Source organism: Corythoichthys intestinalis, chromosome 6 (genome assembly GCF_030265065.1).
Source record: "Corythoichthys intestinalis isolate RoL2023-P3 chromosome 6, ASM3026506v1, whole genome shotgun sequence".
NCBI lineage: Eukaryota > Metazoa > Chordata > Actinopteri > Syngnathiformes > Syngnathidae > Corythoichthys > Corythoichthys intestinalis.
In genome coordinates, this window is record NC_080400.1 from 27,785,995 (window position 1) to 27,798,650 (window position 12,656).

A 12,656-nucleotide genomic window follows, 5' to 3' on the forward strand; every position below is an offset into this window, starting at 1 on the left:
AACAACAGCAAAAACATGATAAAAACCATATGTAAGGTAACTTATGGCCTGTACAGTATATTAGAACATTTCAGTGTTGTTGATGCAGTAAAAGGGCAATGTTCCTAAATTACACTTAACACTATTGCATTGTGAGTTTCACTTCACCGTGAATCATTTGGGAAATAAATCTTTGTCGACCTTTGTGTGCCGAGACTGCAGTCTATTTACTAACATATGGTCGTACAATTCAAGAAATCTCTCGCACGCACATACACACAGTCTGAGAGCCACATGCATGAATGGGATATGGTCCACAAGATGACATAGAGATTTACGGTATGTGTCATTTTTGACAAATGCGCAAGCGCACACCCACCAAAAAGCTCAGCGTGCGATGAAGATTTACAGTTTGGGTGCTTTTGGCAGTGTGATAGCAAAGACCACTACTTCACAGTTTCAGTCAGTTGTACATTGATCTCTCCCGCTGTCGTTTTTCAGTAATAATTGCAACAATTACATTTTAACTGCAGCTGTTTGTCTTTTATGGCTGTTTAATGCCAATTGCCCTATTTCTGATATTGTTACATTTTAATTACAAACTTGATGCTACATTGCAGCTTCAATTGGGTAATTATGTCCTGTATGTGGCGTAAATCAGGGTGATTTTTATGACTTTGTTTCGCAGCATCCTACAAAATGTTACCCTGGGGAGAACATTTACGTGTATTGCTTTGAAATGACCATGTCATAAATCACTGACCTCTTTTTGACTCATCTTTCTTTTGGTCCAAGATGGAAGAGATGATTAAAGAGATGCGAGATGTCTTTATCAGTAACCTTAAGGAACTGACCTGGATGGATGCAGCCACCAAAAAGGCAGCGGAGGAAAAGGTAACGTTGAAAAATGTTTTTTTTTTTTTTTAAGTCACAATGACTTAAGATTGATTTGAAAAATGAGTTCTCCTCAGGTTCGAGCTATTCGGGAACAAATCGGCTACTCTGACGACATCATGGATGACCAATACCTCAACAACGAGTACAAAGACGTGAGTGTCCTCCAAATTTGTCAGATTTCTGTAATGTGATGGACAATGGCATTATTGTGGCTGTGCATCTATCTTGTGAAATGTGGATGCTGACAGTTGCGCTCTGGCTTGTGTGTTGGTGTTAGCTGAACTATAGCGCAGAGGACTATTTTGAAAACATCGTACACACAGCAGCCTACAATACCAAGAGAATGTTGCAGAAACTCAGAGTGGAAGTCAACAAAGATGAGTAAGACTGAATTAATTATGTGCTTCGTTGTAACATCTGGCATTGTTCTATATTTACACAAATAAATATTCTACTAATGTACTTGTAATGCTGAAAAAATGCTGGGGTGGACATAATGTATTTCAGAGCACTCAAAATGAGGATTTATTTGGTCTAAGAAAAATAAACCACGAATTCCAACACTTAAAAGTGCTTGTCATACGAATACATACTTTAATTCATTTTTAACTTTAATAATAATAAAATTACAAGAAATTGTAAAGCATATTCTATGACATTTGATAAGGTTTGAGCTCATCCTTTTCCTCTTGTCCAGGTGGGTGTCAGGGGCAGCAATCATTAACGCCTTCTACTCATCAAAAAACATCATAAGTATTCCACACATGCTATTTCATTTTCAAACATACAGTGGATAGCAAATGTTTACGCACTCCTGATAAATACAAGTTTTTTGTGAGACATAAAAATGCGACCACTACAAATTATTTGGAATGTTTTTCGACCTAAGGTACAGTGGGGCAAATAAGTATTTAGTCAACCACTAATTGTGCAAGTTCTCCCACTTGAAAATATTAGAGAGGCCTGTAATTGTCATCATGGGTAAACCTCAACCATGAGAGAATGTGGAAAAAAAAACAGAAAATCACAGTGATTGATTTTTAGAGAATTTATTTACAAATCATGGTGGAAAATAAGTATTTGGTCAATACCAAAAGTTCACCTCAATGCTTTGTTATGTACCCTTTGTTGGCAATAACGGAGGCCAAACGTTTTCTGTAACTCTTCACAAGCTTGTCACACACTGCTGCTGGTATTTTGACCCATTCCTCCATGCAGATCTCCTCTAGTGCAGTGACGTTTTGGCGCTGTTGTTAGACAAAACGGACTTTCAACTCCCTCCACAGATTTTCTATGGGGTTGAGATCTGGAGACTGGCTAGGCCACTCCAGGACCTTAAAATGCTTCTTACGAAGCCACTCCTTTGTTGCCCTGGCTGTGTTTTTGGGATCATTGTCATGCTGAAAGACCCACCCTTGGTGATTCATTCATTCTTTCCTTTACACAGATCAGTCGTCCTGGTCCCTTTGCAGAAAAACAGCCCCAAAGCATGATGTTTCCACCCACATGCTTCACAGTGGGTATGGTGCTCTTCGGATGCAATTCAGTATTCTTTCTCCTCCAAACACGAGAACCTGTGCTTCTCTCAGTCCTCTTCTGGATCATCCAAATGCCCTCTAGCGAACCGCAGACGGGCCTGGACAGTTACTTTTTTCAGCAGGGGGACACGTCTGGCAGTGCAGGATATGAGTCCCTGGCGGCGCATTGTGTTACTGATAGTAGCCTTTGTTACTGTGGCAGGGGTCGCGTTAACCGAATATTTTCCGTCGTTGACCGATTTTTTAAAACGGTGACGGAAAAAACTGAAGTCCACCTGTCATTTTGACAGGTTGCAATTCACACCCCAGACCACAGGGTGGCGAGTGAGCATATTAATTAGCTATTGTCTCTCTTGATGCATGACGTCGTTGGCCTTACTCTGAAAAATGTCAAGGCAACTGAGTGTCCGAAGTTTCTTCAAAAAGCCCCAAAACGACGATGGTGTTGATAAAAGAGGTGAAAAAACAGGGACTGCCTGAGGTTGTGGACATGTGTCTTTTATACTGATAATGAGTTAAAACAGGTGCCATTAATACAGGTAACAAGTGGAGCCTCGTTAGACCTCATTAGAAGAAGTTAGACCTCTTTGACAGCCAGAAATCTTGCTTGTTTGTAGGTGACCAAATACTTATTTTCAACTCTAAATTGGAAAAAATTCTTGAAAAATCAAACAATGTGATTTTCTGTTTTTTTCCCCACATTCTGTCTCTCATGGTTGAGGTTTACCCATGTTGACAATTACAGGCCTCTCTAATATTTTCAAGTAGGAGAACTTGCACAGTTGGTGGTTGACTAAATACTTATTTGCCCCACTGTATATTTTCTCTTTTTTTTCTATTCTGAAGTTTCTGTCCCAACAACCCCAATGTGGGAGGGACCAGTCAAAAATACTTCCAAGAAATTCCCACAACTTCTCTTTTCATTCATTTTAAAGGGATGTCCAATCCCTGGTAATGTCACAGTTGCGCCATGTTTTATCCACTTGATGATGACTGTCTTTACTCTGCCCCAAGGCCAGGACTTGAAAATCCTTTTCAACCTTTCCCGTGACTGATACCTTTGAAGAATGAGATCTTTCTGATTCAGGGGAAGTTCTCTACGGACTGTGGTTTATGCTTTAAGATGTGACTACAAAAATGTTAGGAAAGTAGGATTTGGATTTGGTTTAATCAGCGGTACTTTAAAAGGTGGCAGGGGTGCGCTGACTTCTATTTATCATGAATTGAAAATTGACTAATTAATTGTACACACAGGCCCAGTTTGCGCATGCTTGTGCAGCCAAACTGTATTTTTACTTTCTCTTTCTAAAAGTATTTTTAGATTTTTCAATTTTTCTTTTCCAATTTGGGGTTTATGGGTTATAGGTCACATTAATGTTTAAGTTAAGTAATGTGAAAACTTTGAAATTATTATCTGGTCTCATTTTCTATATCACAGACATTTGAGAAGTGTGTAGACTTTTTATATTCACTGTATCATGATTTATATTGTCCTTGTTTTTGTTTGTACTATGTCTTAAAGTCTGTCTCCCATTCTCTCTGTTATCAGTATTCCCCGCTGGTATCCTGCAGCCGCCGTTCTTCAGTAAAGGACAGCCAGCATCTCTTAACTACGGAGGAATCGGTATGGTCATTGGCCACGAAGTTATGCATGGATTTGACAACATCGGTAGGTTTTTGATAAACATTGTGGCAGTAAAGCTTGATGATGAATTCCTCATGAAACTACAATGGTTACTTGACACTAATACAAAAATAGTGAGCAAGGCAGAGAAAGGCATAGAAATGGAAATGTAGTGGTTAAAGGCAGGGGTGAAAGTAGATCAGAATCAGCCAGAACGGAGTTCCGCTATGAGTTTATTAGGCGTAACTGCCCGGAACGCCGCTTTGATCCCGCAAATATGACGGCAACTGTCCAAACACTGTTAAAAAAAAAACCTGCCACGCTGCCACACACGCATCTCCAATAAGAATCTACTAACGTCATATTTACATACAAAAGTGTTAACAAGCCTAATAAAGAGCTTCTGTAGCGTCATCCATTTCCACCGATATTTATTATTCATTTATTTCTTCGACGTAGTTCTTCCCAACGTCTCTCTGCCTCTGACAAGTAGCGTCGCAGGCAGAAAAAAAAACAAAAAAACATGGACTCTGCTGTCTGTTCAATTGGCTGACATACTGCCACGTGATGAGCAAGGATAGTTATCCCTGATGGGTTAAAATGCACGTTCTTTCTCCCCAAGAGAGTTGGGTGCAAAACAAGGGACTGAGATGAGCGGAAAAGGAACCTGAGAGGGGTGGTATGCAGCCAGAGCCCTCTCAGTTTTTTGAACAAATAACAACAAATAGAGGGGAAAAAACAAGCTTGTTGAATTAAAGGAGCAATGCAACAGTAAATTGATCAGATCTTTAAGAGAAAGGAAATAATTCATGAGGTTTATTTTAATCTTCCATGTTAATGTGCACTTTGGACTTATTTTCATTCATTTATGTAAGGCTACTTTATTTATTTCCTTGTAATTAAAAAAAGTCTGTTTGGTTTGTCTTCAAAATATATTCCATTTCACTGTGCATAATGTATGTTATTTGTACTTATTTTTTTTTGTTAGTGTATGTTACTTATATCTCTATTATTTAAAAAAGTCCATGTTTACATTATCTTCCATTTTAAAGTGCATCCTATGTTATTGAATAGTTAAAATTGAGGTTTTGCTTTTAGATTTGAAGAAATGAGAGAAATAAAATAAAAATTAGATGGAGTTTTAGATGGAAATTGTAAATCAGTGAAAAAAATACAATTTTTATTGGAAATCAGTTTCTCATTTATGCCTTGTTCCAGTGTAATGCAGTAGCCTAATGCACGTGTTAAACCTGTCATTCATTCATTTTCTGAGCCACTAATCCCCACGAGGGTCACGGGGGCGCTGTAGCCAATCCCAGCTACAGTGGGGCAAATAAGTATTTAGTCAACCACTAATCGTGCAAGTTCTCCCACTAGAAAATATTAGCGAGGCCTGTAATAGTCAACATGGGTAAACCTCAGCCATTAGAGACAGAATGTGAAAAAAAAAACAGAAAATCGCATTGTTTGATTTTTAAAGAATTTATTTGCAAATCATGGTGGGAAATAGGTATTTGGTCAATACCAAAAGTTCATCTCAATATTTTGTTATGTACCCTTTGTTGGCAATAACGGAGGCCAAACGTTTTCTGTAAATCTTCACAAGCTTTTCACACACTGTTGCTGGTATTTTGGCTCATTCCCCTGGGGCTATCGTTAGGCAAAACGGACTTTCAACTCCCTCCACAGATTTTCTATGGGGTTGCGATCTGTAGACTGGCTAAGCCACTCAATGATCTTAAAATGCTTCTTACGAAGCCACTCCTTTGTTGCCCTGGCTGTGTGTTTGGGATCATTGTAATGCTGAAAAACCCAGCCACGTCTCATCTTCAATGCCCTTGCTGATGGAAGGAGATTTTCACTCAAAATCTCTCGATAGATGGCCCCATTTATTCTTTCTTTTACACAGATCAGTCGTCCTGGTCGTTTTGCAGAAAACCAGCCCCAAAGCATGATGTTTCCACCCCCATGCTTCACAGTAGGTATAGTGCAATTCAGTATTATTTTTTTTCCTCCAAACACGAGAACCTGTGTTTCTACCAAAAAGTTCTATTTTGGTTTCATCTGACCATAACACATTCTCCCAGTCCTCCTCTGGATCATCCAAATGCTCTCTAGCGAACCGCAGATGGGCCTGGATGCGTACTTTCTTCAGCAGGGGGACACGTCTGGCGGTGCAGGATTTGAGTCCCTGGCGGCGCGTTGTGTTACTGATAGTAGCCTTTGTTACTGTGGTCCCAGCTCTCTGTAGGTCATTCACTAGGTCCCCCTGTGTGATTCTGGGATTTTTGCTCACCGTTCTTGTTATCATTTTGACGCCACGGGGTAAGGAGGGAGTTGAAAGTCCGTGTTGACCAACGACAGCCCCAAAACATCACTGCTCCAGAGGAGATCTGCATGGGGGAAGGGGCCAAAATACCAGCAACAGTGTGTGAAAAGCTTGTGAAGAGTTACAGAAAACGTTTGGCCTCCATTATTGCCAACAAAGGGTACATAACAAAGTATTGAGATGAACTTTTGGTATTGACCAAATACTTATTTTCCACCATGATTTGCAAATAAATTCTTTAAAAATCAAACAATGTGATTTTCTGTTTGTTTTTTTTTCCACATTCTGTCTCTCATGGTTTACCCGTGTTTACAATTACAGGCCTCTCTAATATTTTTAAGTGGGAGAACTTGCACAATTAGTGGTTGACTAAATACTTATTTGCCCCACTGTAACTATGGGCAATATGCTCGGTACACCCTGAATCAGTTGCCAGCCAATTGCAGGGCACAAGGAGACGAACAACCATTCGCACACACAGTCATACTTAGGGACAATTTAGAGCGTTCGATCAGCCTACCATGCATGTTTTTGTGATGTGGGGGGAAACCGGATTACCCGGAGAAAACCCACACAGGCACAGGGAGAACATGCAAACTCCAAACAGGTAGGCGGGAGCCCGATATTGAACCCTTAATTTTTTGCATTTCGGTGGTTTTAGGATGTTTGACACCCCCCCACCCCCCACCCCTCCCATGAAAAAAAAAAATAAAATGGAGTCAAGGAGTTCCGGCAAGAAATTCTAGCCACTTTCACCCCTGGTTGAAGGTGACATTCAGTTCGGACAGTTCACATGGAAAAGTTGCAGTTCATTTTTTGGTTCCTCTAATTATTTCACTTGAACGCCAAATAGCCCCTACTTTTTGTGAGCAATGTATCATAACAGAAACTGCATCGTTATCATTTTATTGACAGTTTGCCCTGTCTCCACTCCACAGTATATTAATTTGATTTAGTATTACGATGGTAAACATTCACCCTCGGGATAGATGAAGTTTATTTCCATTGCAAGTCAAATATAAAGTGAAATAAAATTGAGACAATATGAAGCTTAACACATTTGTTCTAGCACCTGTCATAAAAGCCTAAGTGGAGTTCTAAATTGGATCAACAATATTTGTTTTTATTTTTAGATTTTGGTAGCAGACAAATGTATCAAAAAAATAAAAGTTATAACCAAGTGCCTGCCCAGACCCAGTTCTAATTAGCCGACAAAATGATATTCAGTTCACATCCAATTCGTCAATGCGTGCTACGTGTTCATATTAAAGTTACATGCTATTGAGAGCAGCTGGGTATTTGGCCTACTGCAGGGTTTCTGTGGGGATTGAAAAAGTATGAATAAGTGATGTATCAAGTCCATTAAAAGTGTTAAATTTACATTTTTAATGGGTATTATTTTTACCATACTTTGATGTGTCCTGTTTTGATTATAACTCAGTTAAGGTTTGCATTTGAATAAGCACATAGTAGAACCTATTCTACTTTGAATATACATTGAAGCTCTGCTATTGGCTGGCAACCAGTTCAGGGCTTACCCTCGCCTGTTTACTGCCCATAGTTAGCTGCGATAAGAGTCCAGCACCCCCGCGGCCTTCGTGAGGTTAAGCGGCACAGAAGATAAATGATTGATTAAATGTTTGAAGCTGACATTATAGTCAGTGGTAATTTAAATTCACTTTGCACACGACACGCTCAGATCACCTGCAAGGGTAGATTTCCTTTCGCTTTAAATTTTAACTGCCAGACAACCTGATCATGCGGTGGATGCCCGTCAGTGTACTAGAATTATCTATATTGAATGTTTTCTGCAGTCCGTTTTATTTTCATTCACAAAGTGAAATAACTGTTTTATTGCTAGTCAGCGTCAATAAGTCAATAAAGTGTTTGTATAATATTATACATGTCAAAATCTGTATTAATGTTAAAAAGTTTCTCGATTGACACTCATTAGTGTTGTGGAAAGTAAGAAGGTGGTGTAAACGTTTTTAAAAGGTATCCAAATTTAAAGGGACAGACATCATCTATCTAGTATCAATGACCTTTATGTGAAAAACAGTTGCTCAAAGTATTTAAGTATGCAAATTGCGAATTTCTTCAATTTTTTTTTAAACATAACAAATGGCCCCACTTCTGAGCGCAGACATTTTGAGATGTCAATTATACCCACGCACATACAAACCTATAGACCAGCGGTTCTTAACCTTGCTAAAGGTACCGAATCCCACAAGTTTCACATGTGGATTCACCAAACCCTTCGGAATTAGATAATAAAGCTTTTTTTTTTTTCAAATTCAAAACCGGTATATCTAAGCTAGCAAGCTAATAATTTAGCAAAGTCCTCCCATTTTGACAGCATATTTTTTAAACAGGTCAAAATTAAAGACCACGCTGCCCATTGGTCTGTTGTATTCCCTCATACCAAGTTGTAAGTCAATCTTCCACTGAGCAAACCAGCTTCTGCTCCCATCAGATCGAGGACTAGCAGTTATAGAAATGTATTAAACCAGTAAATTGAAAGCAAACCAGTCGAAAAGCTTGTATAAAACGCCACTTTGCCTGGATTTAATCAGCGTACGAAAATAGGGCTCTGTGTTTCTTTACTCTCACCGAACCCCTTACACTTACTCACCGAACCCCTGGGGTTCGATCGAACCCAGGTTAAGAACCACTGCTATAGACAGTGTTGTCAGTAACGCGTTACTGTAATGTGATTACTTTCTTACATGAACGAGTAATCTGACGCATTTATTTTTCCAAACCAGTAATCTGATTAAGGTTAGCTTCCTTAGTGTCTGTGCGTTACTATTTTGTTTATGCCCTCATAATGTATGTAAAATGAAGAATATTGTAGTCGTGTACGAAGAGCCTGAATGAGCCTTGAATGAAAAAAAAAATGGTAGAAAAGTTCCCGGTACGTGCTTCCATGGTAACCACTCACAACTACTTCCTGTTTTGGTCTCGAGTCACACGCACTAAGTGTTGTGGGACTGAGAATGGCGTGGGCCAGGCGGGTGCACATTCGAGCCGAGTGTTGAGATGTGCGAGGGAATGTTGATCTGTGTACATCTATGAATGAACGTGAGTATTTTCCCTTCATTATGGAGGGTAAACCCCTACATGTGCGGCCGTTTCGTAGCTTTGCCGTTGGCCCGTTGCGACGACGGGCAGTCATCGCTCAAAGTTGGCAAGCTTTGTTTAATCATATTCTTGTTGCACATTCATGCCGTGAGGTGATGTGTTCGTTTAGCATCTTTGGGATGTTTTGTAAGTCCGTTTGAGTGTAAAGTGCCTAGTTGCCGCGTGTGTACGGCGTACTTCCGGGTTGTGCGCGCGCATCCGCGCCTGCCCCGACCTTTGTGTTTGTTACACTGTGCAATTCATTTGTGTGTTGTTGATTATTGTGCAGTCAATTTTCATTGTTTTACATTGGCACTGATTTTGCCTGGCACGGCCAGACTGTTCTTCCTGTATTTTTCAAACACTGAGAGAAAAGTCTGGGAACCAGCCCATTAACGGCCTCTCGAGCAGGTACAAAATCAATCGACAAATCAGATTCGTTTATTTGCGTGACGTGTTCTTAACGAGCAACGTCACTCTTGCGCGTCGAAAGTCGTCTCCACAACAACACAGATGGTGAACAGGAGAGCCGAGAATATGTTCCAATCCACGGTAAAATCAGTTTTAAATTACCAAAAACACATCGACATGAGTCATTGACAACAGTCTGTCTCGCGCTAGCCATGTTGAATAAACTACGCTCTCCTTGTATGTTTACTTCCGCGCGCAAGTCCCTCGTCCTGCCCTCGTCGTTTAACTTACGTCACGTCTGCCCGTCGCTGATTGGTCCACTCCGCTGTCTGTTTGCTGTGGCTTGCTCTGCCCTGGAAATTGTATCCGCTGAATGGTGGCCAGACTAAATAGCTGGAACCGTGGTGAGTCTGGTGTACCAGGCAAGCACTGATGTACTGTTAACCCTAACCCGAATTTTTTTACATTAGGCTTAATCTTCGCATTAGTGGGGTTTGATTAATAGGTGGAGTTGATTTCGACAAATTTCATGCAGTTTGTCAGTTATTTGTTAGTTTCAGGGCTTCGGAGTGACTAAGCTAGCGCTAGTCAATGGTGGCTGAAATCAACTCCATCGACTAATTAAACCTCCACTAACTCAAAAATTAAGCCTTATGTGAAAAATTCTGATCTTCCCCTTTGAATTTAATTATCGTAAAGTCAATTACAGTCAATGACAATGACTGTCAGTGACATATTTTGTTGTCATTCTTATGTTGACGTGGCAAAGGGAAAAAATTGGTAAAAAAGTAACCGATAAATTGCTTTAAAGTAACTTTGTTACTTTGATAATGAAGTAATCAGTGAAGTAACTACATTACTTTTCTAAGGTGTAATCAGTAAAAAATAGGGGTGTAACGGTACACAAAAATCTCGGTTCGATACATACCTCGGTTTTGAGGTAACGGTTCGGTTCATTTTCGGTACAGTAAGAAAAGAAAATGCAAAATACCTATAAATGTGCTAGTTGTTTATTACACACTTTTGTGCTTTCAACAATAGGAGCATTAGCCTATATACAAAGCTAGAATTCTGCTCAAAAAGTAGCGGGTATTTAAAGGTAATCCAACAATTTGCCTTTCAGACCCCACGTATTGGTCAGCTTTCTTTCTGAAAGAAAGAAGAAAAAAGAAGTCCTGTGCTAAAGAGAAAAGCTATCCCAATGACAAAGATTTTAACATGTATTTTATAATTGAAATGCCTCAATGAAACATTTTTTTTTCTTACGAACGGTTTTCAAAATCTTTATTGGTGGATTTTTCAAGTTAAAGCGCCACACAGAAATTAATAAATTTAATTGTGGAAGCAGGATGTGTATTTAATTACAGGTGTTTTAGCTCATTTCATTTTATTTAAATGGGCTATCATTTATTTTATTATGTGTTTATATTTTACAAATGTGATTTAGTATTCATTTATATTGTATATTTTATGTTGTATAACTTTAGTCCCTATGTGAATATTAGTCCCTACTTGTTTTGTTGTGGTAGGAGGGTTTTGTATTGAACATGGGGCCGTGTTGGTTATTATTATAGCAGAGAGAAGACACCAGTAAATCATCAAAGACAAGTCAACTGTGCCCCGATCTACCACTTAAGAGATCTGATGGACTCAAAAAAGTAGGTTACGATTGCATATTAGTTTGAAAATCGACCAGATCCACCGAATTTTTACACGAGTGACTTCCGGCCTGATCCTAGCTACAGGTAGTAGTATTGACACAGGAGGGCAGCGTCTAGCGTCAAATAATAAACTCTGCCGTTCTTTTCGCGTGCATCGCGTTGAGCCGCTTCTGGGACGCATCTAACACGCGGCCGGACTGTGACTGGTGTGCATTGGCTGATTGACTCTAACGCCCGCGTTTCACTGTGTTCTCGCGGCGGCCAGGTTGTCGCTCCGTTGACGTTTCTGGGTTATACTGTCCTACCGTGTTGGTCCTCATTATAGTAGAGAAGACGAATTAAATATAATCTACACAAAGGAACTGTAACCCGATCGACTCACAGACTCGAAAAATAAGGGTTATATGTCAGAAAATCGTTCGGTACGCGTCCGTTCCGAAGCGAGCACCACGTACCAAAACGGTTCAATACTATTACATGTACCGTTATACCCTTAGTAAATAAATTACTTTTTCAAGTTATCTGTGACAACACTGCCAATAGACTCGAGCATAGGTGCATGTGATAATCTGTATTAAGAACTTCACAAGGAAAGGTGGGCAATCGGTGATACTCGCATTTGATTATCTAAAATAGTACAGACATTGATGAAAAATGTCTGCCCACATTGAGGCTGGCAAAATTTCCTGGAAATGCTGGCTTTTATTGAGGTTTTTCTTCATTATTACACATCAGAAAGGTTAAATTCTGTCTATTTTCAATTGATACAATGAGAATTTGAATTTAAGGATTGCTACAAATTAATATCACAGGGTGTTTTATTCTACGATAGACCTCCGTTGCTATGATAGTGACGGAATCATGGAGGAGTTTGGGTGTAAATTGAGACGCTAACCTACACTCACACAGAAGTTAAATCATAATTACAACAATTACTTGTCATAAAAACACAAGGTAGTAATTATAGAATAATAAAAGGATAATTGAGTGTGGCGTCTTGTACTGTGAGACCACATATTCTTTCCGTAGCCATGCATACTAGTTCATTGCATTTCTAATCTCAAAAATGTTCCTTTCCTCAGGACTGCCGTGAACTC

The 12,656-nt window shown here is 39.6% G+C and overlaps 1 protein-coding gene across 1 annotated transcript in view; it reads left to right on the forward strand.

Annotated features, from left to right (window-relative positions):
• The window catches only part of LOC130917376 (neprilysin-like), an 89,290-nt gene that overhangs the window by 60,341 nt on the left and 16,293 nt on the right, over positions 1-12,656 (forward strand). The window contains exons 14-18 of the mRNA XM_057838709.1: positions 775-873; positions 951-1,028; positions 1,154-1,257; positions 1,574-1,629; positions 3,964-4,083. Of these exons, the coding sequence (XP_057694692.1) occupies positions 775-873; positions 951-1,028; positions 1,154-1,257; positions 1,574-1,629; positions 3,964-4,083 (457 nt within the window). The remainder of the gene's footprint in view (positions 1-774; positions 874-950; positions 1,029-1,153; positions 1,258-1,573; positions 1,630-3,963; positions 4,084-12,656) is intronic.